This window comes from Chionomys nivalis, chromosome 1 (genome assembly GCF_950005125.1).
Source record: "Chionomys nivalis chromosome 1, mChiNiv1.1, whole genome shotgun sequence".
In the NCBI taxonomy this organism is placed as follows: Eukaryota; Metazoa; Chordata; class Mammalia; order Rodentia; family Cricetidae; genus Chionomys; species Chionomys nivalis.
This window is the reverse complement of record NC_080086.1, coordinates 28,778,460-28,806,276: the sequence shown is the minus strand read 5'-3', so window position 1 is coordinate 28,806,276 and position 27,817 is coordinate 28,778,460. Positions and strand designations below refer to the sequence as shown.

Below are 27,817 nucleotides of genomic sequence, written 5' to 3'. Positions count from 1 at the left end.
CCAGCCCTTAGGTGGGTGGGGTAGACAGAACAGAATGCTGGGAGGAAGAGGGAAGTGAGGCAATCGCCATGCCTCTCCTCTCTGGGTCAGAGACGCCATGGAGCCAGCCGCCAGGTCAGACATGCTGAATCTTCCCCAGTAAGCCACCACTTAGTGGTGTTACACACATTATTAGAAATGGGTTAATGAAGATGTGAGAATTAGCCAGTAAGAGGCTAGAGCTAATGGGCCAGGCAGTGTTTAAAAGAATACAATTTGTATGTTGTTATTTTGGGTGTAAAGCTAGCCATGCGGGAGCTGGGTGGGACGAAAAGCAGGCCTGCTGGCCTCCTCACTACAGGTGTGCTTCCTGAGACCATAATTTGTGAACTGATATCTTGGCTTCCCTTTCTTTGACAAATATCTTTCCTGTACCTCAGTTTCTTTAAAATAAGCAGGTGGTTAGCTGGGTTGACATTACTTTAGATGTCCTGAGGGGTTTAAGCTTTATGTGCTGGCCTCTAGTGTGCCTGAAGCAATTGGTGAAGAAGAGGAGGTAAGGTTTTCTTTATCCCTTGACCTTAATGGCCTCTGCATCTGTTTGCTGTCCTTGCCTTTCAGCTCCAGGCACTCACTGCCTCTGAGTTAGTTCCCTGTGTGTGACACATGTGTCTACTGGTGTCTTTACAAAGCCCTCCCACTCCCAGGCAGGTGAGTTGAACAGGAGTTGAGGCTAAAGCTAAAGAGATGATGCCCTGAGAGTTGCCATTTGTGAAGTCAGCCGCCAGCAGGCGTGGGCATGGGGAAGAAGCAGAGCCAATTGATGATGTCTTTTCCACTTAAAACAAAAGCGACCCAGTCACCCTACTGTTGATTTTGGAAGAATTACCTAGGAGAAGAGCTGATGGGACTGGGTGCTCTTACGGTTGTCCTGAGACTTGCTTTTTCCCCATGGTAACCTGATGACAGATGCTGTAACCATGGAGACTTGAAAACGGAGGCCACTGTGTCTGTGACACTATGGCCAAAATGCTGATGCTCCCTGTTCCAAATGCCCTCAGACTCTGAGATAACAACACTGGAATATTCACACTTAAACAAGGTGGTAGCACTCATTACCAATGTCAAGTATTTGAATCCGGGTTATCTCATGGTAAGATACTGCTTGTTGTCTATCACAGGCTTGGGCACCTGGACATGGACACTTCTTTCTAGTTCTTTCCACAAGGTAAACTCCATCTTTGGCACTCCTCATCTGGCAGCACCATCCTGGGTATCTGTACCCTCAAGGTCTAAGCCAATAGAGCATGGACAAGCCTCTTCATGTAAGGTTTGGCTTCCCAGTTTGGGTTCATAGCCAACGATCACACTGGAGCTCAGGCCTCTGGCATCAGACTCTTGGATGTGAAGCTCCGTCTTTTACCAGTTGCTTAACGAGGGCTAAGAATCAACTTCTGGGGCTGGAGAGATGGCTCAGTGGTTAAGAGCATTGCCTGCTCTTCCAAAGGTCCTGAGTTCAATTCCCGGCAACCACGTGGTAGCTCACAACCATCTGTAATGAGGTCTGGTGCCCTCTTCTGGCCTACAGACATACATACAGACAGAATATTGTATGCATAATAAATAAATAAATATTAAAAAAAAAAGAATCAACTTCTGTAGGTTTCAGAGTCTTTATCTGTACAATGAAAATGATAAGTTTATTTTCTGTAGTCTATTAGAGAAGTAAATGAAATAATGTACAGAAAGCCCTTAACACAATGTTTACTCAATGTCAGGAAATACTGCACAAATAAATATGAATATCACCAGTAGACCTGGATCCTTGCTCCTCAGGAGGCTGAGACTGATGGATCAAAATTCTACACAGTAAGTTCAAGGTTAACCCAGGTAACATAGTGAGACTGTCTCAAGAAATAAAAGCTGTAAAAGAAGCTGGGCAGTGATGGCCCATGCCTTTAATCTCGGGGAAGTAGAGGCAGGTGGACCTTTGAGTTGGAGGTCAGCCTGGTCTATAGAGTGTGTTAGTTCCAGGACAGACAGAGCTACACAGAGAGACCTGTCTGAAACAAACAAATAAACAAATGGCTAAAGACAAATAAACAAAAACCTGAGGATACATCAGTTATGGGACTTGTCTAGCACATATGAAGCTCTAGGTTCAATCCTCACTATGGCAAACACAAATATACATATACATATTCATTCCTATGAAGACCAGCTTTTCCTGTATTATCTGTAGACATTATCTCCTCTTTAAATGAGTATGGCTCAACTTTGAGGTCATCGTAATTATTCTAGCAACTGTGAACTCACTGCACGAAAATGCATCCCAGAAGAAGAAGACCCACACCTGCTAAGCAGAATGTGGAGGAGGTAGAGATAATTCCTTTAGAAGGCTTTTCAAACACAATGTGGGTGGTTGCTTTCTCATTAACAGCCTGGATTTGACATAGTTTCTCTATTAGGTTCCTCTAAGGATTGGAAATGTCTTTTTATTTACTGATCTACCTAGATATAGATTAAAGAGATTTATTTCATTTGCATGTGCAGTGCTGGGGATCAAACCCAGAACCTTGCACCTGCTAGAATGATGCTCTACCATTGAGCCACCTGTTCAGCTCCAACAAGATTGGTCATGAAGGTTGTTCATGCTATTACGGTGGCTGTGCAGTCTGCAGACCCAGGAGGGCCACTGGTGCCTAGTCTATCTCAAATGCAACAAAGCACAGAAGATCCTCTGGAATGTAGCCTTGCACTCTGTTCCATTCTTCATTTGGGTGAGTCCATCCACTTGTAGGAAGGCATCTGATTAACTTGATGTTGATTTCATTCAGAAATGCTCTCACAGATACAGCCAGATGTTTGATACTCTGTGGCCCGGTTAACGCTACACCACACACACACACAGACACACACACAAACACACACATACAGTCAGATAGATGCACATATACACACAGGATATAAAGACACCCTTTTGTCTTTCAAATCCACTCAGGAAGGGACACATGGGGTAGGCAGGGGCGGACTGGGAGAGTATCAGTAAGCATTCTGGGATTGAGCTATTATTGCTCAAATAATTTTAAGAATGAGGAATTAAAAATGAAAAAGAAGCACACACCTCTTTCTTTTAAAACAATTTCATATTTATGAGGTTCGATGTGATGAGATGTGTGTGTGTGTGTGTTGTTGCCTGCTTGTGTTTAGGTACCACAAGCATAAAGTGCCCGTGGAGGCTCGAAGAGAGCACTCAATCCTCTTGGACTGGAGTTACAGACAATTGTGAGCTGCCATGTGGGTGCTGGGAATTGGACCCTGGTCCTCTGCAAAAGCAACAAATGGTCTTGAGAGCCGAACCATCTCTTCAGCCCTAGGGTCTTCTCTTTAATTCTAAAGGTCCTACCTCCAAATACATTCCCCTGGGGATTAGGGCTTCAGAAACTGGGGGCAGATGCCAACAGTTCCATGAATGACAGTCAACATTCTTTGTATTACTCTGGAACCAAAAGACTTGTTATTTGTAGTATAGTCACGGCTCCATCAAATCCTATAGAGATGAGATGTCCAAGGGTATCACCATTATAGAATACAATTGGATGCCATCACTGCTATGAGTATCATCAACTTTATCCTGAGACAGTAAGAGCCGCTCATAACATACTTAATGGCTTATGAAAAAAGACTTGAAAATTTAACTTATTCAGGTACATTCTCTGGGTTCTAGTGAGGCAGGCATGAAGCTGAACACAACACAGGTGCTGCAATTTAATGGGAGTGTCAAAACACATGTACACATAACCTGCAATTCAAAGCATATAAAATATTAAGTAATAAGTAAGTGGAAGAAGTAATAGAATATGCCATAGGAATTTGGAAGAGAAATAAATTGTGGAATTAATAATAACCATTCTTTATTGAGCATTTGTCATGAGTTTGACACAATTTAATTATAGGTCTCCGTTTTTATTAATATTTTAATTTTTTGGTTTTTCAAGACAGGGTTTCTCTCTCTGTAAACCTGGCTATCCTGGAACTTGCTCTGTAGACCAGGCTAGCCTTGAACTCACAGAGATATGACCTACCTCTGCTTCTTGAATACTGGAATTAAAGGCGTGCACCACCCTCCCCTCGCTGAATCTCCATTTTTAAGCTATTACATTATAATACTGCGACCTGCTTGGGTCCTTCCTCTCTGTGGGCACAGCTGCAGGGAAGCCGCGGGCCCAGCATGTCTCTCTCCACAGTGTGTCACAGCCATGGAAGTGACTTATCCGGAGCAGTTAGAGCGGGCAATCCCAGCCTGGAGACTGGGTATCAGTGGAAGTGTGTTCAATGCTTTCTCACATGCAATAGGCAAATACAGGAATGGTGGCCGACAGAATAGGCCACCACACAGGGTTCTCTGCCTATTCCTAAGAGCAGAGGGGAGGCGTCTCTTCACCTGTGCTTGGAAACAGAGACACATCATCTGGCCACAGCAGTCCAAATACATCCTGAAGAACTTCTGATTTCCCCCGGGACTTGTGTGGTGGGCGGTTGCCAGAGAAAAGAGGGAGAGAAGAAAGACTTCAGGTTACATCTGTAAGTATGAAGTGGCCCTGGATAGGGAAGTCTGTGTTGAGCTCAAGGCATGGGAACCCTCCAGTCCCCTGGGCCTGGAGACAAAGGGTTGAGCCAGTTAGTGAGGTGGGCAACAAAGGAGCAGAGACTCCTAACAGGGCCAGCTCCCCGCCCCCAGTCCCCCCCCCCCCCGCCCCCAGATGGATGAGAGGAAATCACTTGCTCTTCAATGTCGCCTGTGGCCACAAAGAGGAGGTCCTAGTACAGGACAGAGGCAATGAGAACCCTGATGTTCTGCAGTACTTGAGGTGACACCCCGCATTTGGGGATTAAGTAGGCAGGGTCTTGTAGGAATGGGTCAGGAGGAGACACTTGAGAAGGATGGAGCGGGAGCTACTCCGACTGTATTTAAAACACCACCGAATTCCTGAACCCTCTTATGGAGTGCTTGCTGTAGACCAGGGGCCCTGTGTATACTGAATTCTCCAGTAACCGGACAGGCGGTGGTAGAAGCATTAAGCTTGGGCTCTGACCCGGGGAGGTCAGATCCTGCCTGCTCTCCTGGGCTGAGGTGACTCTAACAGGCCAGTTAGCTGCCTTCCCAGGACGCCAGCCAGTGCTGGCAGCAGGAAGACTAGGAACATTTGGAGAGAAATGAGCATTTTGTTTTGAAGTATTTTTCCACTGCTTTCCAATGCAGATCTCGCGGTGGATGCGGGGTATGTGTGCACACGTGTGTTGCGCTCACAGGACTGCTTTTCCGACTCACTAGGCGCAGGAGCTCAGCTGCCACCGCTCCGGGCGTGGGAAGCAGCGGGGCTGGATCAGCGAGCCTCCGGTAGGAGGGGAAGTACCATTGTGACCTACCCAGATCCCTCCCCTCCGCGGGCACTGTGATGCTGCAGGGCAACTGCTGGCCCAGCAATGTCTGTCTCAGGCCCCCTCCCTCGCAGTGTGTCACAACCGCGGAGGCGGCCGTATCTGGAGCAGTTGGGGTGGGCAGGCCCAGCTGGGAGGCGAGCGGGCGAGGAGAGCTGCCACGATGGTGAGACTTCCCGGGCCCCGGCTTGCCAGGGACGCGCGCAGGTGCCCGGGTACAGAGCTCCGGGGCTACAGAGTAGCTGCCGGATGGCTTTGGATCCACTGGGCTCCAAGTCTCTTTTGGGGGCGGGGTGTTGTGGGTCAGTTCAGGATCAAGGGTCATATACCCAAGGGTGGGAAACATCTAGTTGTCCGGTACCTTTAATTTTGCAAAGAAAGTAGAGAGCGGGGGGGGGGGGGGTGCGGGGGGGGCGTTCGCCCTTTAAAGGGACCTAAGGGATTTGCGCTCGCGAATGAGAGGGGGGCGGAGTGGGAATCTGGGGGACTGCCACTCGTGGACCAGAGAAGAAGTGGGATGCCGAGGGATTCTGGGCAGATGGTCTGGACCTGGGTGTCTTGGGTGTAGATAGAGTCAAGTCTCCAAACGCAATCAAAAGTGACAGACTCCAGGTTGGGGTTATTCTCCACTCTTATCATCTGGCCACCGTCTTGGGTTTGAGGCACTCTCAATTCGAGCTGGGTCCTTTGGACCTAACCAGCTTCGCAGGCGCCTGGCACTGGTGCCGGCTTCTCACCCTTCCCAGCGGTCAAAGTCAGAAAAGAAGTTTGCCTCCCTGGAGACCAGGGGACTTCAGCCGTTTAATTTTATTTCCTTTCCTGGCTTTGAGGCAGGGACTCCTCACTAGCGGCTGTCTTCACTAGGGGCTGCTACCTTTATAGCTAGAGAGACCCCCCCTCCTGAGCGCTTCATCAGCTTCATCAGCTGCGCCAAAAGCTCCTGGGACGCCCAGCTACCCGGCCCTAATGTTGGCCTCAATCACCTTTCCCCGACGCCTGGAAGGTCTAGTGTTTCTGCAGTCAAGTGGGACAGGACGGTTAGGGGGGTGGGGGTGGGGGTGGGCGGGGAGGAGTGGGGGAGGCAGTATAAGAGTATCTCACAGACCAAGGTCAGGTTCTCTGAGGAGCTCACTTGCTCAGGTGTCAGTGACAGGCTGCGGCGCCAGAACCTCCCTTCTCTCCTCCTCACCGCCCTCTCTCCTCCCCTTTCCACCTCCTCTCTCTCCTTCCCCCTTCTCCTGTTCCACGCCGCCTCCAGCCACCCCTCCTCCTCTCTGGCTGTTCATTTGGGAGAGTGTCCAAGACTTGCTGGCGCTGGCCCTTCTGCTAGTCCTACCTCCAAGCCTGTCCATCATTTCTCACTCCCCAGCATGCTCCTCGACACACCTGGGAGCGCAAAGAATTTGGGAACACAGAGAGTGGCCAGAGGAAACGATTCTGTTCTGGTCACTGGTATGGGATCTTAGGAGTGCAGAGTTGAAGTTCAGATTTTGGCGCTTGGCTCCGCAGCTAGTTGTGTGCCTTCAGGAAGGTCATCAAACTTTTCTGGACTGGTTTTTCTCATCTACAAAATGAAGAGAGTTTAGTACAAATATTCAAAGCTCTTGCATACAGTTTATTATTTTTAAGCTTTTAGCTATAAAGTGATTTAAATGTGCATGTTATATGTACATATATGAAGAGTAAATGAGCTTATTCTATATATCACCCAGCTTTGTGTATTTGCTATGATTGGTCATTAATTTTTTATTCAAGACAGGCTTTCTCTGTGTGGCCCTGGCTGTCCTGGAACTTGTTCAGTAGACCAGGCTGGCCTCAAATTCAGGGATCCATTTACCTCTGCCTCCTGAGTGCATACTATCACACCCAGAAAAGATCAAAATATTTACTAGCGTGTTTTCATGTGCATGTGTGCGAGTGTGCTACATACACACACACAGCATGTGTCTCTATGTATTAATGTTTTCCTTTCACCATGGAATTTGGTGATCAAATTCCAGTCATCAGGCTTGCTTAGCAAGTGCTTTTACCTGATGACCCGTCTCTGTGGCCTCAGTTATCAGACTTGCTTTGTTTATTTATTTGATCACATGTTGTAGAACTGATTTTTTTTTTTTGAGACAAAGTTTCACTGTAGCTTTGGAGTCTGCCCTGGAACTAGTTCTTGTAGACCAGGCTGGCCTCGAACTCACAGAGATCCACCCGCCTCTGCCTCCCGAGTGCTGGGATTAAAGGTGTGTGCCACCACCGTCCGGCTTGTAGAAGTGATATTTAACATTTACAGTTTCCAGTGCATAGCAATTGCTTTAAGATTTTCCAAGTGCATTCACATCTATATTTTAATTCTGACCTGAATGTCTGCGGACTCTGAGTAGAGCCTAAAAGATGTTAAGAGAAGAGGGCAAAGACAGCAATCCAACCTTTGAACAGATACCAATATGTTCGGAATATACCTGGGAAACAACAAGACAAGTGAAAAGCAGTGAAGTTTAAGAGGTTTTGAAACCTGCATGGCCAACTGTCTTGAAAAGAGCCCATCATTTTATTGTGAAACCCTGGGCTTCGTGTACTGAGAACATTCCTTATATGCTCAGCCCTGTCTTGATGGGCAACATTTCCCATTCCAGAACTTCACAGTGAATTTTTTCCTGTTTACCTCCTTCCTCTCTCTTTATTTTTCATTTTGAGAGGGATGCCATTATGATACCCAGGCTTCCCTTAAACTTGTGCTGTTTCTGTTCCCTCGGCCTCCTGAGCAGTAGGGAGACCCGGATCCTTTTCTTTTTCTCCTTTCTTGTTATGTTGTGGAGGGAGCGGTGGTGGCGGTGGGGTGGTGGGAGTGATGGAATCCTGAGGCCAAGCCTTGTATGCTTGGCAACTGCACTACCCGTGAGCCACATCCCCAGACCCTGACTCATTCCTGGAAGACTAGAATGATCAATTTGTAAGACTTCATCTCAAGAATCCCACTCTTTTTTTTTTTTTTGATTTATTTATTATGTCTACAACATCCTGCCTCCATGTATGCCCACACGCCAGAGGAGGGCGCCAGATCTCAGTACAGATGGTTGTGAGCCACCATGTTGCTTCTGGGAATTGAACTCAGGACCTTTGGAAGAGCAAACAGTGCTCTTAACCACTGAGTCATCTCTCCAGCCCTAAGAATCCCACTCTTTCAAGAATGTCCTCACTTCCTCTAGTGGGTCAGGTTTCAGGCAGCTGACCTCCGTGTCCCCATTTCCTATGCTGTCATGGAAGCCTTCTTGGGAGGTAAGCAGAATTAGCTTTGCCATTTCTAATTTTTGGTTGGGTAAGAAATATGTAACTGTTTCCCACAATATTTTCAGTGTGGTCATTCTTCAGGTACTGGGCAGGTGAGCATTCTTCTTGAGACTTGCTGTCTTTCTCCCCTGGTGCCTAGTGCTCCACCCACCAGTGTCTTTTACTGGTCCCACACCAGATACTCAGGTCACACAGCTGGTGAAATCCACTCTCTAAAGCATTCCTTCTTAACCATCAGCTCAGCAGTCGACGGCATGCATACCCCAGCATCCCATCTGCTGTCTGTATCTATCCAGCAAGCAGCCCCTGGAAATGTGACAATGACATTTATTTTTGGAAAGTAGTATGGAGACTCCTGGCCAGGTACCCTAAGCTGAACCCATGTCCATGGTAGCAGTAGAGTTTTATAACCAGAGAGAGTTTTTATAAAGGTCTCAGGGAGATGGGCACACCTATATGACCTTTGAAATACCTTCATGCCATTTCTTTAGCTTTGAGGAACTCTACCTGCATTGTATGGAAGTTGACATCAAATGGTGTCAAAGATCCTATACACTTGTAAAAAATTGGCAGTTAGGGGGGAGAGCAGTGTGTCTGGGTGGGGTGGAGTCACTGCCATGTCTGGTATCTCTGTCATCACTCAGCTGTACCACTGGCTGTGCTGTGCAAAGCAGATGAACATTGTGACCCAGAGCACTGTGGGATTACAGCCACCTCTCCTTTCCTTCACTGTGGGAGGTTTTTCCTCCTAGGTACTTGGGTATCTGCTTCCGAGTCATGGTCCTTGGCTAAAGTGATGGGGTGAAGCCGTTGAGTGAGTCTTGCTGGAACTCTTTTAGGCTCAGCTGAGGGAGGGGTGGGGACATGAACACTGTCGCCAAGTGTTTGCTGTGTGTCTTTGCTGAGGCGGCTCTTAGGCGACCTTGATGACCTTGATGACGCCTAGGCTTCTAGGATAAAATGTTAACCTTGAGGAGAAAGTGGCTGATGACTAGGTCAGTGATTGGGAGGAGTGGGAGGATGTGGTATTGTTTGAGGAAGGAAGGGGACCAACAGTTCACTTTTTCTCGGACTTCTTGGGGAGCTGACAATACTGTGGCCTTTGTGGTACGCATTTCCTGTCTCCTGGGAGACCGTGAAAAGTGCAGCAGGCTGTGTGAGTCCTGTCTCAATGCCAGCTGGGAGCCCGTGGGTTTTGCCATACGAGGGTCTCTTGTGCCAGAATCTTCTTCCCGAGCACCCCATCACTTGCTTCTCATCCACATCATTGCTGCCCACATCATCCGAGCCCCTCTCCTGAGCTGCCGTCTCTCTCGCGGATGCTCATTGAGGTCAGCTCTGTTCTGGCTGTTGCTCATTTGCTGTCTTTTTTTTTCTTGTCAGTGATCCCAAATCCACTGTAATTGAAGGGTCTGAGCAGAGATAACGCACGCTTTGATGAGTCACGTTTGTTCCTGCTTTAATTATCCCTGTGGAACACTATGGATCCACTTTTTACTTGCCAGCTTTGTGACCTAGCTCCTAAGATACATGTGATTTTTTTTTTAATTCTAGCCTAACAACTAGAAGGAATGCGGTGATAATAGGTTCCCTGAGAGCAGCTGCATGGCAACTGTGCACACAGGTGGCCCAGGGACAATGGCCCTGTCTGAGTCCTTCACAGGGCTCCTGATGCTGGTCTGAGTCACTAGCTTTCCTAGAGAAATACGCCACTGTTTTTTTTTTTTGAAACCTTGAACTGACTTTTTTTCCCCCCAAGTCCAGGGTCTTAAACACACATGAAATCACTCTACCATGCTGAGCTGTGCCTCTGGCCTCAAAATGATGTTGAAAGATTCAAACCATTCTTCCACTGAGGAGAGTGATTGTTTCTGAGAGCAAAGCAAGAGGAACTGACAAGGCTGAAGCAGAGGGAATATATTAGATTGGATCAGCACAAGGAAGGGTTCCTCAAAGTTGGCTCTGAAAGGCTGCAGAGTTCTGGAATATGATTTCCCGTGACATATGCTCTCCGTGGAGGATGGGCGGAGGGGACACAGCTGTCCCTTCATGAGCTCTTGCACCATCGAATCTGGCAGTTGTGGGACATGTCCTGAATTCTCCCGTCTCTTGTGTTCACTATTCCTAACATGTCCCCAGGCCTGTCTAAACGCATCAGGGACCTGTCCATTTTCCTTCTTCAGCAGACCAAGTCAGCAGTGGGGGTCCCTTGGCCGAACTCCCCTGAGCTGTGTCTGTGTTCTTCGGCTCAGCCCGCTCTTGGTGTTAACCGGTCCTGTAAAGCCACGGAGGGCTCTAGTTCTGCTCACCTCTGCTATGTCCGAGCACTGTGCTTGGTGCTGGAGTTTCAGTCGCTTGCCCATGGAGTTTAGTCTCTGTATCAGGAAAAGACAGACGCTTGAAGAAGCAACCATCATGAGTGTTGTGCGATAAACAGAAAGACAATCATGAACAAACACAGCAGGGACCCTGCGATGCTCTGTGGTTATCCTGACTTCCTGCCAATAGGCAGTGACATTTAACTGGAGTCCTGAAAAGTGGCGTCAGCACACTGCCATTTAGAACCTTCTTGCCCTCAACATGCTGGGATGAACTTTTGTAGTGGCAGTTGACATATCAGGCCTATTGAGGGATGCCGCTTTTCTTGAGAGGGGTGTATGCATCTCTTTATCTTCCTTAACTCCTCCCCCCCATTGTTGAGTTCAGGGGCTCTGGCAGCATACAGCGCCTTCCTTCCCTTACAAGGCACCCAAGAGAACAGAGCGCCACAGGCCCAGATTCAAAATAGAATCAAGAGGGGGAGGGCCAGGAACTCTGACTACCAAGGGGAACCTGAGATAGGAGTTTGGAGCAACATATGACTGAAATGTCCTTGCTAACTCAGCTTACCTTTGCCTGCCCCCATCTTTGGCCACACAGTTTATCCCGAGGAACAGTCTCCAGATAGCAAGAAAGGAAGATTAAAAGAGACCGATTTCTGATTGGCTTGCAGCATTTCTGTAGGAGAGCATTTTCTGTTGGGCATTTTGCATGGCTAGCTTGGTACTGATGTCCACTACCAGGCTGGTACTGAGGTAGACGCAACCACATCGCAAGGCCCTGGAAATTCAGAGTGAGGGTGAGCCAGGGGGTGGCAGGGTGCAAAGGACCAGCTCGGACTGGGTTCTAGGTCAGGCACCATCAGTCTAACCTTTGCCTCCCTGTGCCTCAGTTTGACCTGCCAGCAATGGAGAAGGAATCATTAGGTGACCCATGGGACCGGCCCACCTACGTGCCACGTGTTTGGCTCTTATGTTCATCCTCAGCGTGGCAGATTGATGACCTTTACTGGGTGTGAGGATTGACTTCCCAAGGGTGACCCACTCATCTCCCATGCTCCTCTGTGTGGAACTTCGGGGGGGATGAGGGGTGACTGACGACGTAGAGAAGGCTGCCCCTGTGCCAGCTTCTGCCAGGGCAACAGACCCTGAGGTTGTGGACTTGTGAAGCGTAGGGTTTATTTTGGCTCAGTTTTGGAGGTTTCAGTGTGCGCTTGGTTGTCCCTGTCGGTTCTGGGTTTGAGGCGAAGTGGCACAAGGTAGAAACTAGTGACAAACCACACACCTGATGGCTAAGGTGCAAAAGAGACAGAGGGAGAAACTGGGGTTCCACAGTCCCATGAGGGTGTGCCCCTGAGAACTGAGACACATACTCCTGGGCTCCACCTCTTAGCCTCCTCCCCCTTTGCATTCCGGATGCAAACTATAGTACCCCTACCATGAGCAAAGTGTCCAGTGGAATTCTAAAGATTTTCATAGACCACAGAGTTCCCAGAAACTTCATAGAAGTTGTAACTTTACTTGCATCTGAACACTACCCTCTGCACCCCAAACCTCTTAGCTCTCTCTTACTCTGAACTTCCTGTGCCTTGAGCAGATGGTGGCTGCACCTACCTCAGTACCAGCCTGGTCGTGGGCATCCAGGCCAAACTAGCCATGCAAAATTCCAAGCAGGAAACAGAGACCAAGCCCAGGACCTGGCTTGTGGTAGGCAAGTTCTCCTTATGTAGCTTTGAAGGTTTTGCTTGCTCTCTTAGGGTGCGCCCTTAGAGTCAGCTGGGCAGGTGGCTATGTTAGATGAGAAGAACCAGGCTAATGTGGATGGAGTCTCTATTCTGACTCCTACTTTTCATCCATTTCTTTTTTTAAAAAAATTTATTTATTTATTATGTGTACAGCATTCTGCTTCCATGTATGCCCACACACCAGAAGAGGGCGCCAGGTCTCATTACAGATGGTTGTGAGCCATCATGTGGTTGCTGGGAATTGAACTCAGGACCTCTGGAAGAGCAGTCAGTGCTCTTAACCTCTGAGCCATCTCTCCAGCCCTTCATCTATTTATTTTACTTTGTTATTAACATCTTGATTTTTATTTTGAAAAAATTTAAACTTCCAGAAGAGTAGATGAGTATAAAGCCACCAATATATTGATTGCTTACGTGTAAAAGTTATCATTTTTGGCTGTATCTACTTATCTCCTGTATTTATTAATGTGTTTTAGAAGCTGGGAGTGTAGCTCACTTGCCTAACATTTGAAGACTCTGGGTTTGATCTCCAATACTGTTAAAAATCAAAAAATAATACTTTAAATATTGAAATTTAAATATTTAAATAATGAACTAAATACATTAAAGTTCATTGCTAGGTGCTTCAGACATAATTCTGGACACTGAAAGCATTTTCATACTTAACCTCATTTTTATCATACTTAATAATTAAAATTAATGAGCTTCTCTAGTTTGATTTGTTAAAGTTATAATTCAGATTCTGCATGGTCCATGTAGCCGTTCTGCTTCTAATGTAGTTTTGGTAGGGCACAGTTTCTGCTGTTGCTCTTCTTTCTCATTGATTGGGAGAGAGTGTGTGGCTCAGCAGTGGATCGCTTGCCTGGTTTTTCGGGGTGGGGGGAAGAGAGAGAGAAAGGAGAGAGAGAGGAGGGAGAGAGAGAGGCTGTCAGTAGTAGTAGGAGGAGGAGAGAGACTGTCAGGAGGAGGTGGAGAGAGAGAGACTATATCAGGAGGAGAGATATTTATTCATTCAAGTAAGATTGAGAAGGGCATCAAAGAGACCAAAAACCCTGGGTCATGTGTTGGTGGCTTCAGGACACTCTGCTCTTCTTCCCATGTTTTGCTTTTGATTTTGTTTCTTCCTGTAATAACCCTTCATCTTCCCTGGGAAGACTGAGAGTGTTCTGGAAGGAAGTCAGAAGACTGGAAACCATACAGCACCCTCAATAAGTGGGGGTGGTTGGCATACGATGGTGACACGAAGGGACAAACTCAGAAAGCTGAAGTTTGGGGCTACAGATGAGACTGGAATTTAAAGGAGGTGATCCAGAATCAGATTCCACATGGGCCTGCGCTGTGTTCCCACAATGTCAGGTCCTTCCCGAGAAACCACGGCTTCTTGCTGAATGTGTGCTGTAGCTTTGGGTCAATAATAACATAGGTGTGGGACCATTGCTCCGTGTAGGGTGTGCTTTCCTTAGTCCTAAAATGGAAGTAGAAGACAGCCCCACAACAAAGTGAGCCTGCCTATGAGCTCTGACTCCCTGCCTGCGTTCCCAGCAGGTGGAGGAGGAGCTAGATCATGCCATATGATGATAATGGTAAAGCCAATGACAACCACAGCTAAATGCTTCTTTTCAGATGAGGAGAGTTTAAGTGACTCAGCCAAGGTCACGCAACACAACAAATGAATTGAGATGGCTAAGCTGTGAAGCCTGGGTGTGGGCAAGCCGGGAGTGAAGCCTTTCCCTGGGTGTTGGGAAGTACTGTTGGGCTGTAGTCTGCAGCTCTGTGCTCCATATTGGTGGCTTCGAATGCCTGCACACGTTCCTCCCAGTGGCAAGGGCTAGCAGAGTGATGGGGAGAGTAGGGACTCAGTTGCAAAACCAAACCAAGGAGCAACTGGTCCTGAAGTCTCTAGGCCTTGAAGATGGTCAGGGCATCTGCTCCATTCCTGTGCCCGGAGAGGCTTCTGGGTTCTGAATTTTGATGCATACACTGCTTGTTTCCTCAACCAGCTATGCTCTCCGGAGCTTCTGATCCTGGCTTGGGCTACCCAGAGCTGGAGAGTGCCACATCAGGTCATGGATAAGAATAGAAACCTACAGACCAGGCACATGCTTCCCTGCTGAGCTCTGCCAGGTATCACAGGACAGAGTTACCCCATGTGGGCCACTGCTTCCCCACAGATGGGCAAGAGGTGGAGGATGAGTCCATTTTTCCAGGAAATTTGCTTGGAAGGGTTTTTCATACACACACACACACACACACACACACACACACAGATACACAGACACACACACACAGCCCTTATTCTTAGGTGATAATGCTAGAGTCAGTTAGACAATTGAGGTTTTAAATCAGAGCAACTAAGTTAGAGGAGCACTCAAAAGCTGAGATTTGGGGGCTGGAGAGATGGCTCAGTGGTTAAGAACATTGCCTGCTCTTCCAAAGATCATGAGTTCAATTCCCGGCAACCACATGGTGGCTCACAACCATCTGTAACGAGGTCTGCTGCCCTCTTCTGGTCGGCAAACACACACAGATAGAATATTGTATACATAAAAAAAAAAAAAAAAGCTGAGATTTATTTAATACTTGGGCTGACCTAAACAGCAAAGTAGATAGTGAGTGCTGTCTCCAAAAATGTTCATTTCTCAACATTCAGGAAGAGCCTAACTTGGCCTTGATGGTAAATAACTCATTTATTGTTTCCACTATAGCCATCATACTGACTGTGCCTATGGTGGCTCCCCTGTGACAGTTCCGGGCTCTGTATGCACACTCTGTGTGTGATATCTCAGAAGGTCGGTGCTTAGGAATTAATGTGAACGCTGGCGCCCATGTGTTGTAAGGTCAAGGTTAGTCTGTTGCTATCTTTGACTTATTTGGAACGATGTCCTGTGCCAGACGTTGTGGTGCCAGGCACCTGGAACCCCAGACACACCCTGGTTGTGGGGTGGTGCGGCTGTAGGCTCGAACATCCTGATGGTTGAATGTGCGGAAGAGACAGCCTTTAGATGTGGGGCTTCGGCCCATGGCCGGGGACTCGGGTCCTCTGACTTTGATGTGCCCTGTTTCCACAGCGGGAATGCATATCAGTCCACGTGGGTCAAGCTGGAGTTCAGATTGGCAATGCCTGCTGGGAGCTCTTCTGCTTGGAACATGGCATCCAGGCAGATGGGACCTTTGGCACTCAAGCCAGCAAGGTCAACGATGACGACTCCTTCACCACCTTCTTCAGTGAGACTGGCAATGGCAAGCATGTGCCCCGGGCTGTCATGGTCGACCTGGAACCTACGGTAGTAGGTGAGTACCGGCCAAGGGCTCTGCTGCAACAGCAAAGTGCAGGGATTGGGTTTATGAGAGGGAAATGAGTTGAAAGGTGTAAGTGAGCCATGTGACTTCCCTCAGGTCCTTGTGGGATTTGTAATAGGGGTCAAAAGGATCCTGCTAAGCTGTGCAGAACAAAATGCTTCTTAAACCTGCTGAGACAAGAAATGGCCACGATTGTTACTGATGGTACAGAGATAAAAGACACAAAAAGCTCTAGAAATTGTTAGAAACCTCTCAGTCAGGTGGTGGTAGTGCACACCTTTAATTCCAGCACTTGGGTGGCAGAGACAGGCGGGTCTCTGTGAGTTCAAGGCCAGGCTGGTCTAGAGAGTGAGTTCCAGGACAGTCAGGGCTACACAAAATAACCCTGTCTCAAAACACCTCTTCAACGGTCCATTTCCTAAAGCATAGGTTTCTGACCATCGCTGTAGTCTGGCCTCAGGGGTATGGTCTAACCTTGCAGCACTTGGCAGTCAAGGTGGGGTGAGAGTGGCCACATTCATAGGTAGAGCTGCTGCAACCCTGCTCCTTCTGAGTTAGAACCATACAGGTGGAGTCTGGCTTTCTCAGGACAGGGCTCCCGAGGATCCAGACGCAGGTGGAGGGAAGGAGAGATGGGAAGGAAATGGCTTTGGTGTTTGACAAGTGGGGTCTGCTCCTTCAAGTCTCCTCCTCTCTAGCTCGACTCTGAGGCCTGGGCTTGGTTAGTGTGCCCTTGTCCCTCTAGATCTCTGAGTCATTGTTCTAGGGTAGACCGGATCACTCAAGCCGAGTTTCCTACTCAGATGAGTGGAATAGTGCGCTCCTCCTGGAAACGGGGATCTAAGGGTCCTGTCTCTTGACAGATGAGGTGCGGGCAGGAACATACCGCCAGCTCTTCCATCCCGAGCAGCTGATCACGGGGAAGGAGGATGCGGCTAACAATTATGCCCGTGGGCACTATACGGTGGGCAAGGAGAGTATTGACCTGGTGCTGGACCGCATCCGTAAACTGGTAAGCACAATCGGGCAGGACAGAGCCCATCGGGTCAGGCTTGGACTCAGGTGGGTTAGAGGCGTGCGTCAGCTGGCTGCAGGAATAGCTCCTAGAGTTCTTGGGGGAGGTTCGTTGGTTGTTGGTTGGTGCTGGGGTTCAGATCCAGGGCCTCATCATGTCAGGCACACGCTGTACTGCTGGCTGTACCATGGGCCTCTGGTCATGTTTCAGAAGGAACATTCAAAGGAATGTACACCTCCCCCTGCCTGGGTATACTGGCCAACCCTGTAGATGGAGTTAGAGTTAGAAACATAAGTTAGTAAAGCATTGGCTTGGAAGAACTGAGGGAGAGATTTTATTACACATTTGAGTAGTTATGTTTACACTATAAGTGATAATTTCACACCTCCATTTGCTTTCTAATAAACAAGGGAGGCATTTCCCTTGTATTAAATGCAGGAGTTTTGGGCTGGGGCAGTTGGTGTCTTAAGTTGGGTCACACTACTCAAGAGTGCTAGAGGCTGCCAAGTTAGGATTTGAATCAGGCTGGCTTGACTACTAAGCTGCGTTGTGGGTTATATCACTTTGTATTTATAAGCTCTCATTTCCATGTGATGGAAAAAAAATTGACAAAACTAGTGGTGCCCAAAAGTTCAGAACCACTGGATCAGATGATAATAGCTCACATCCTCTGTGAGTCTATAAATTCTCTTAGTTCTGCCAGGAGTCAACATGGAGTGCTCACTGTAGTTCTGCCAGGAGTCAACATGGAGTGCTTACAGTAGTTATGCCAGGAGTCAACATGGAATGCTTACAGTAGTTCTGCCAGGAGTTAACATGGAGTGCTTACTGTAGATCTGCCAGGAGTCAACATGGAGTGCTTACTTCAGTTCTGCCATCTCACTAACCATCACTAAACCTTATAAGATGATGATGTAGTCGTGGGGGAGGAGGCCTTTGGAAAGCTTAATGACTGGCTGGAGTGTTTACACATTGGGAATTCATGGACGTGTTGCTCATTTTGGTGTGGCCATTCCACAGTGCACACAAAAACCACAGCAGCATAGTGGGCCCTATAAGTACACAAAATTATGATTTGTCAACCTAAAAACATGTTGTTGTTTTTTTAATCTCGAAATTTCAAAATCTTAAAAGAAAAATATCCATAGCTCCTTTTACATTTCTCAGACCGGCAGGCATCCTGAGCCCTTTCCACGTTTGAGTGTGCCCATCAGCCATGCCCATAGAAGCATATGTCAAGGACAAGGGTAGTTAACAAGATTTGAGCTCTCAGAAGGCAAGGCCCACCACAAAGGCAACTCTGAGACTTTCTACTCTTGCTTTGGCCAGCTCCAAGTCAGAGCCTTATGCACGCATGTGTAGTTTGCCAGTCTAGACATTAACCACTCCTCCCAAGACCAAAACAACCTCTTTTGTGTCTTATTCCTTATAGGCTGTTATGATTTTTTATGAGGGTAGGATATGCAGACAAAAGGGGTTTGTCTGGATTTGTCTCCACGTGAGGTCTCAGGATTCTTCTGATTTCTCCTTGTTTCTGACTCTCCCCAGACAGATGCCTGCTCGGGCTTGCAGGGCTTCCTCATCTTCCACAGCTTTGGAGGCGGCACAGGATCTGGCTTCACTTCTCTCTTGATGGAACGCCTTTCCCTTGACTATGGCAAGAAATCCAAGCTAGAATTTGCCATCTACCCAGCACCACAGGTCTCCACTGCAGTGGTAGAGCCCTATAACTCCATTCTGACGACCCACACCACCCTGGAACACTCGGACTGTGCTTTCATGGTGGACAACGAAGCCATCTATGATATCTGCCGCCGGAACCTGGACATTGAGCGCCCCACCTACACCAACCTCAACCGCCTCATCAGCCAGATTGTGTCCTCAATCACTGCCTCTCTCCGCTTCGATGGAGCCCTCAATGTGGACCTCACAGAGTTCCAAACCAACCTAGTACCCTATCCCAGAATCCATTTCCCGCTGGTCACGTATGCACCCATCATTTCTGCGGAGAAAGCCTACCATGAGCAGCTGTCTGTGGCAGAGATAACTAGTTCCTGCTTTGAGCCCAACAGCCAGATGGTGAAGTGTGACCCACGTCACGGCAAATACATGGCCTGCTGTATGCTCTACCGTGGGGATGTGGTACCCAAGGACGTGAATGTCGCCATTGCTGCCATCAAGACCAAGAGAACCATCCAGTTTGTTGACTGGTGTCCCACAGGTTTCAAGGTGAGAATTGAGGACTTGGGGTGGGGGACAACTGGGGATGTAGAGGGGATTACTCGAGAGAATGAACCTTGTGAACTTCTGGTCTTTATTGTAGAAGGAGTGATGGGCCGCTTCCCACCTCCCAGCTCCTGGCCACCGGCAAGCTTTACTGAAAATAATTACACAGAAACTGTATTCTTTTAAGCACTGCTTGGCCCATTAGCTCTACCCTCTTACTGGCTAATTCTCACATCTTGATTAACCCATTTCTAATAATCTGTGTAGCACCACGAGGTGGTGGTTTACCAGGAAGGATCTTAACCTGCGTCCATCTTGGAGAGGAGACCTATAGCATGTGGCTTATTGCCTTCTTTCTCCCAGCATTCTGTTCTGTCTTCTCCGCCTATCTAAGCTGCTGTCCTATCAGGCCAAGCAGTTTTCTTTATTAATTAACCAATGAAAGCAACAGATAGAAAAAAGACCCTCCTCCATCACTTTGTGAAAATGCTGGGAGATGACCTAACCCGATGCAACATTAACCTCATTCAACTTTGACCGAGACATTCAGCCCTTGAAGGCAGGTCTACTTAAGCCATTTTAGCAAGTGCATGTCTCTGCTGCTATTTAAGGTTAATTATCGTTGACTTTTTCCTTTTTTAAACTGAGGGATCTGAATCACAATGCCTTGAGGACTTGCAATTCATTTCAATTTGCCGAAAAGAAAGCTCAATGGGTGTTTTACCCTTCTAGGTACATTTTAATTTTAGAGTTCACTAAATGATTGAATTTTAGAGTTAACTAACTGGTTCAAATTGCTAGAGAGGCACAGTTCTCTCTTCTAACAGAAGATGCGTTTCCCTAATATATGTTAAGAGTTAACTATTCACCCTGTAAGCCTTACTCAGCTTAGAGTAACACTGAGGCAGTGCCTTGTCTTTGTGATTGACATGTTTGTCATGAAGTCTCACTTTTTCCCCTCCTATTAGTGTTGTTCCTGCAGGCCAAGGGCACACGGTCTTCCTGCTCACCGCTCTTATTCCTTGTGACACACATCATCTTTCCTTCCTGGACACAACCTATTTTTGTGTGTCATTCTGGCCAAAGTAATCAAGGTTATCCAAAAACTGGGGTTCTGTTTTTTAGTTGAAACAACAACATAAGCTAATAAGGGAGTTAATGGGAAGAAGAAAAAATGAATCGTGGAGATAGTGGGTGACGAACACAGAGGGGATGCCACCCCCTCTAGTTCAAGCTTGTTCTGAGGTCCTGTATGGAACTATGAGTAAGATGGTGTTAGCATTGGTAGCTGCTTTTCAGAAAACTACGTGCTGGCAGAATGCATATTGCTAAGCCTCACCGGCTGTCATTGTCCCCAGGGGTATTAGTCCCCAGTTTGACTAGGGTCTACAATGTCACTGTTGAGAAGGGAAGAGAGGCCTGTGCTGGCCAGAGCCACAGTAGCAAGATGCAAGATGTGGTAAAATATATATCTCTTTCACATCTGTGGCCACCTGCTTGTTTAGTGGCCGTGTGCCTTGCACTAGCACTAGACTTGTGTTCCTAAGCAACGAATCCATGAGGTTGGTAACGTAAGCACAACGGCCTTAGTTCTGGACACTGCCATGGCTCTCAGTGTCCTACTGGTGATATCACACTTTGCCATTTGATGCCTTCCAGTTTCCTATAATTCTCGGTCTGCCTTGGCTTGAGGCCTTTGTGGGGAGGTTTCTAGGGTAGAAGCCCCACTGGGAAACTCCCCCTTCCCAGTGCACTAGCAGATCTCGGGAGGTTGGCTTGCCTGTGTGTGACTTTTGACTTCTGTGCTTGCTGTTTCTGCCTTTCTTCTAAGAGAACTGTTTACTAGAGATCTGGCCGTGTGAGCAGTAACACTGTCCCCAAGGACCTTTTAAAATTTATTTCTCTGGATTCTCCCTGGAACCTCTTAAAAAGCCCTTCACCTCGACAGAGAAACTTCCCTAAATTTATTGCAAAAAAAATTAAAAGGAGCATCAGATAAACATCTAGAAAACAATAAACTTTATGATAATAATGTCAATTCTAGAAATTGATTTGCCTTTAACAGGGAAGGTATTTCCTGCCCCTTGCTCATGAGATAAACACTTTAGACCCCTCTTTCATGCTACAATTTCACTTAACTACATTCATCAACTTATTTCCTCTTTTTAACAGCCTGGCCGTTTCTTTTCCAGCCCCTGTGATCCTCCTGCCTCAGACTCCACGGTACTGAAGTTACCATGTGCCACCATGCCTCTCCCCTTTTTTTTTATTTCCCAGCACACACCCTTTTGCTCTGCCCATGTTCCCAACTTCCTTGTTCCTCCTTCTGCTCCATCAGGCCATTCCACCCCACACCCATGTCTAGATCTTGCCAACAAAGCTTATTACCGACAGATTGCCCAACGCTGTCCTTGACCAACTTGTGTGTCTTTCTGTTGCCCGTCTTCTTTCTTTGTTCCTCAGGTGGGCATCAACTACCAGCCCCCCACTGTTGTGCCAGGAGGGGACCTGGCTAAAGTCCAGCGAGCTGTGTGCATGCTGAGCAACACCACAGCAATTGCAGAGGCCTGGGCCCGCCTGGACCACAAATTTGATCTCATGTACGCCAAGCGGGCCTTCGTACATTGGTATGTTGGAGAGGGAATGGAGGAAGGAGAGTTTTCCGAGGCCAGGGAGGACCTGGCTGCGCTGGAGAAGGATTATGAAGAAGTGGGGACTGATTCATTTGAAGAAGAAAATGAGGGGGAGGAATTTTAAATATACACCTGCCCCATGACTGCGTCTCATTGTTTGTGTCGCTCCACTCTAACCATGGTGGGTTCATCTCCTAGCACTGTTCAACGACAAACAGACAGACAGACAGACAGACAGGGCAACAGCAGTTGAGCCTGCTCGCTCCCCCTTTCTCTTCTTAGTATGCTGTGCTCATGGTTGCATAGAAAGGAAACCACAGAAAGTGAGAGACTGGCCTGTCGGCACCAGCCCAGTTCCTGTCCTACATAGATTAGGGCTCTTGACTCCAGCACATGGGTCCCGAGCACACAGGGAACCCCCTCCCTCCCCTGGAATGAGAATAGCTTCATTCCTAAAGAATGAAGTTAAGGTGGACAAGTCACACACGCACAGGGTGGGTGGGGTAAGGAGGTACATCAGGAATCTTTACTCTAGGTGGGTTAGGCTGCTTACCTCTAAGACAGGGCCTGCTGGGGGAGGAATGGGAAAACACCAGGAAACTCCCACTCTCAGAAGATGCTGTGGAGAGAGCAAACAGGAACTTGTGAAAGGGATCTGTGGCACAGCTCTGAGTTCACATGGATCCATCATGATCCCCCTGGGGAGGGTATCCCAAGACCCTCATTAGGTGTTGACAGCCACCGAGAGTCCTGGCTCTGTATGTATGTTTGTACATATGTGTGTGTGTGTGTGTGTGTATTTTAATACTTACATTATGAAATACAATTTATATATCAGCACAGTGAAAGATTAACAGTCGCCATCAATGAAATACAACAACTACAACAGAGCTCCATAATAAAAATAATTCAAAGACTTGGAGTGTAGTTCTGTGGTGAGCAGGTCCTTAGCCTGTGTGAAACCCTGGGTTCATTTTCTCCCACTGTACTCAGACAGACAGACAGACAGACACAGAACAGATGTGCCTGCTTGTTCCTGTTTTCTTATCTGAGGATGCTGTATTTTCTCTTCTATGGGAAAAGGAAACCACAGGAACAGAAAGTGAAATCGTGGTGCCTACAGTCTGTCCTCGGCCCTAGGCACTGTCCTCAGAGCTAGAGAATCATGAATGTGACAGCTTCCTGCCTTCCTGAATACATGTTTAGATAATGAGGTCACTTTAGAAGGCATTTTGAGATTTCAGATAGCAGTGACAGTATTTGGAGTGTCATTGTGTCGTTGTGGAGCCCAGAGAGCACGAGTCCAGAGATCCTGGGCTTACGGAGCAGCAAGTGTGGGTCTGATGGCAAGAGAGGCGCTGGCTAGGAGGGTGGGAAGATGGGCAGGTGCCGGGTCTGTCCATCCTCAGCATCATGGATGCTTACATGTCTCCTAAGTGAAACACAAGCACTCGAAGGCTTGAAGACGGCTTCACTGTCCTGAGTTCCAGTGCTCCCAACAATCTCAGGATGAAGTTTTGGGTCACTCTGGAGGGGACACTGAGGTGTGCAGAGGCAACTGCTTGAGACTGTAAGGTTCCAACACCAGGCCTCTCGCCACTGTTTCTGACTCTCGTGCTTCTGGGTTCCTCATGAAACAGCACACAGCAGAAACAAGTCTGCCATTTGCCAAGGAGAGGATGGGGGCACAGTGCCTCCCTCAGCCAACACTCAGGATTTCAGGCGATCGGAAGGCTGTTATTGTTTAGTTACCCCTAAGATTTCCAGGGTCAAGCCCCTTGTGCTATGGGTCCTTGTGTATCAAGTGCATAGCTCTTCAAGTGTGTTCCCAGAAACTTTCTAGTCTATTGCTTGGGGGCCCTGAGAGAAGTAGAATGTCCTTGTCCAAGAAAAGGAAGGCTAGGCAAGGTGTGTAACAACCTGCTTTCTGGCCCTTCTGTGCAGGAGATCATGGTGCTAAGAAAGCAAGTCCAGGACTCGCTTAGGAGATGGAGGAGTGTTGTTTTAGAACTGGAGACTAGTGTCCCTATGTGAGGGTGGCTAGGGAAGCAAGTGGCTAGGGCCGGTAGCTCCTAGCCTATCACAGCTTGAGGCTTCTTAGGAAGGTGAAGTAGAGAGCTGGAGAGAGGGCTCAGTGGTTAAGAATACTCCCTGCTCTTCTAGGGAACCCGAGTTTGGTTCCCAGTACCCACTCCAACAGCTCACAGTCTGTAACTTCATTCCCAGAATAGATGACATGCTCTTTTGGCACCTGTATGCATGATATGCGCACACATACACACAACACAAAGCACACATATGTATTTGGGATTTATTAGAATAGCTTACAGGCTGTTACCCAGATAACCCAACAATGATTGTCTATGAGTATAAGGTCCAAGAATGCAGTAGCTGTTTGGTCACAAGGCTAGATGTCTCAGCTGGTTTTCGGTATACACCAGAATCCCCAAGAAGTAGGCTTAATGCCATAGGCTGCCAACAGAAGGTATGACCTAGATTAAAGGTGGATCTTCCTCAAAAGACCCAGATTAAAAGTGGGTCTTTCCATATAGCAAAGAAAACCAGCCTACAATTCACAGTCCCAGAGAACCTAGACAACAAAAAGAACCCTAAGAGAGACATACATGGATCTAATCTACATGGGAAGGAGAAAAAGACAAGATCTCCTGAGTAAATTGGGAGCATGGGGACCATGGGAGAGGGTAGAAGAGGAGTGGGGAGGAAGGGAGGAGAACGGAGAAAAATATATAGCTCAATAAAAACAATAAAAACATTTCAAAAATTACTCTATCAATTCAGACAAGTTAAAAAAAATGTGGGTCTACCTACTTCAAATGATTTAGTTAAGAAAAAACCCCTCTCACAACTGTACCCAGCCTTGTGGGTTTTAGTTAATTATAGACCTAATCAAGCTGACAAGAATGGGCATTAGGTTCCCATAGTCTGGCTTGCCTCTCATGCAATCTAACAGGATTGCCATCTCTCCCCTGTCCTGTCCTCTCCCCTCTTCTCTCCTTTTCCCCCCGCTCTGCCTCCTTCCTGTTTCTCTCTGTGTTGCAAGACCTAACTCCCCACACTAAGAAATAACATAAAACAAACCGCCCCAGCACAGTAGTGTAAGTCCAGGATGGTAGGCACCTGGACCTTCTACATCCAGCAATTTGGCTCACGCTGAAAGTATTGACTAGAGCAATTGGATAAGGAAACACCAGAGAATACTCTCTATAGATGGTGTAACGGAACAACCGATAGAGTACTATGTAATCAATGGGAACCAGAAGGGCTGTGAAATTTGTGTATATTATTGTTTATGGATTCCTATTTGATGCTTTGTGTCTCTATGTCTTTAGTATTAATTTCTTTTCATTCTCCATATTGGAAATTTATGTCTTCTCTGTTTCTTTGTTAGTCATGCCTGTTGGAGATTTTTTTTTAAAAAAAGAATAGACTTCCTGTTTTATTATTTTTCACTGTTGTGTGTTTTTCCAATTTCATTTACCTATGCCCATACTTTTAATATTTATTCATTCGTTGCTATAAATCTCTACCTAGCTTAGACCTCCCTGTATAGACCAGGCTGGCCTTGAAGTTGTGGTGATCCTCCTGCCTCTGCCTCTTGCATGCTGGATTCAATGGCATGCACCACCATGCCTGGCTTAATTTCTGTTAGTGGAATCTTAAATAATTAAGACTTAGTTTTTCCCCTAATATGAACACTTGGTGCTGTACAGTCATTCATAGCAGTAGCTGTGCTCCGTGTGTGCTGGATCTCACAAGTTTCATCTTAGGAAATATTACGTGCACTTGCACAGAACACGTGTTGCTGGATAAGGTGTTCAGTAAGAATCAGTTAGACTGGGGCTAGCGAGGTAGATGGCTCAGAGGTGAAGAGCAGTCACTGCTCCCGAGGTCCTGAGTTCAATTCCCAGCAGCCACATGGTGGCTCACAACCATCTGTAATGAGATCTGATGCCCTCTTCTGGTGTGCAGGCAGAACACTGTATACATAATGAATAAATCTTTAAAAAAATCAGTTAGATCCCATTGGCGCTGAGTTATTTTGTTGTTCTTGCTGATTTTCTGTATAGCTGTTCTGTTGATCATCGAGATTTCTCCTAGTAGATAAATTTTTGCCTCACGTATCTGGAATCTAAATGTCTGTTCTGTTGGTAAGGGTAATGTCCTTTTCTTTTCTCTTCTCTTCTCTTCTCTTCTCTTCTCTTCTCTTCTCTTCTCTTCTCTTCTCTTCTCTTCTCTTCTCTCTCTCTCTCTTTCTTTTTTTCTTTCTTCAATTTTAGCCACTCTGAAACCTTTATGATATCAAATGTAGCCCCTGATCATTATTTGTGTTTGATGTTTGCATGGTAAATCATTTCCTCCACCTGTGGGGAGAGATGAAATCCTTAGCGGATGTGTGTTGTTGACGGTGAGCATGGCCCTGTCAAGGATGCCAAAACATCAGACCCATGGGAACAGCAAGGCCTTCCCCAGGTTTGAGTACAGATGTTGGCAGTGCGTGCACGGAGTACGACCACAGCTTCCTGTACAGACCATGGCTTCCTCTCCCAGGTTGGGGTACCTGCAATGGGAGACTGCTCCCCTACAGAGATCCTCTACCAGGAATAGCTCACCTGCCCCCTCCTTCCTGCTGTGTAGAAGACCATCTGAGTTTCCGGCTGCTGTGTCTCCATTGGAGTGCACTGCTCTCAGGACCCCAGTTTTTCTGCACGTGTGTCTGTTATATCTTCATTTCCCGTTACCTCAACTAGGTCAAATCCAAAACTGTGCAGGTCTTGGCTCCCACCTAAATTACTGTCTTATTCCTGTGACCAAAATACCCGGCAGAAACAGTTTGACGAAAGAAAGACCTGCTCTGGTTCCTGGTTCCAGAAGAGTTCGGCTCATGGCAGCAGTGGAGTGTGATGGCCGTGTGTCACGTCACAGTGGACCAGGGAACAGAACAATCTGCAGCCAGAGGTCACGTTTTAAATGCCCACTACTTCTACTAGCTAGCCTCCTCTTCCTAAAGGTTCCACAGCACTCAGAACGTGAGCTTGTGGAAGCTATTTCAGAGTCAAATCATAACACAACCTATTCCGTGTGTATATGCATTGTTTTTAACTCTTACGAACAGGGGTATAGTAATTATAAAACCACTAGGTTTCATAATTGTGGCCATTTTAGACAGGCATGTAGCAACCTTAATTTTTGCCCTTATTTCTCCCAGTTTTCTTTCCATTTCCCTGCAGACTTTCATGCCATCTTTATCATTTTCTCTAGATTGCACTCATGAGAGAATCTGTGTGATATTTATCTTTGTGAGGATATCTTATTTTGTTCAACATGATGCTTTCCAGTGCCATCCATTTTCCTGTAAATGATACATTTGTTCTTCATTATAGCTAACACGCCACTGTGTACATGTTTACATTTTCCTTATTCTTTCATATGTTGCTGGGCACCCAGGCTTATTCTACATCTTGGTTGTAGTGAATAATGCTGAAATAAACAAGGGTACAGAAGTCTCTCTCGGGTCTATTTCATTATTACTTTTTTCATTAAATTTGCTCTTTGACAATTTCATGCATGCATGCATGGCTGCTCTCACCCCCAGCCCTCTCCCATCTTCCTACTACCTACAAAACCTGCTCTCTCTCACATTCATGCTTGGTTTGTGACCCACTGATTTTTTTAATTGATTTTATTGAGCTCTACATTTTTCTCTGCTCCTCTCCCTTCCTCTCCTCTCCCCTCCCCTTCCACTCTCTTCCATGGTCTCCATGCTCCTAATTTACTCAGGGGATCTTGTCTTTTTCTATTTCCCATGTAGATTAGATCTGCATATGTCTTTCTTAGGGTCCTCATTGTTGTCTAGGT

At 47.0% G+C, this 27,817-nt stretch overlaps 1 protein-coding gene across 1 annotated transcript; it reads left to right on the top strand.

Annotated features, from left to right (window-relative positions):
- The first annotated feature begins 5,434 nt into the window (after positions 1–5,434).
- On the top strand, positions 5,435–27,462 carry Tuba8 (tubulin alpha 8). Its single transcript, XM_057787578.1, has 5 exons — positions 5,435–5,587; positions 15,835–16,057; positions 16,930–17,078; positions 18,630–19,310; positions 21,771–27,462. The coding sequence occupies exons 1-5, from the start codon at positions 5,585–5,587 to the stop codon at positions 22,062–22,064; spliced, it is 1,350 nt and encodes a 449-aa protein (XP_057643561.1). The 5' UTR covers positions 5,435–5,584; the 3' UTR covers positions 22,065–27,462.
- The last annotated feature ends 355 nt before the right edge of the window (positions 27,463–27,817 follow it).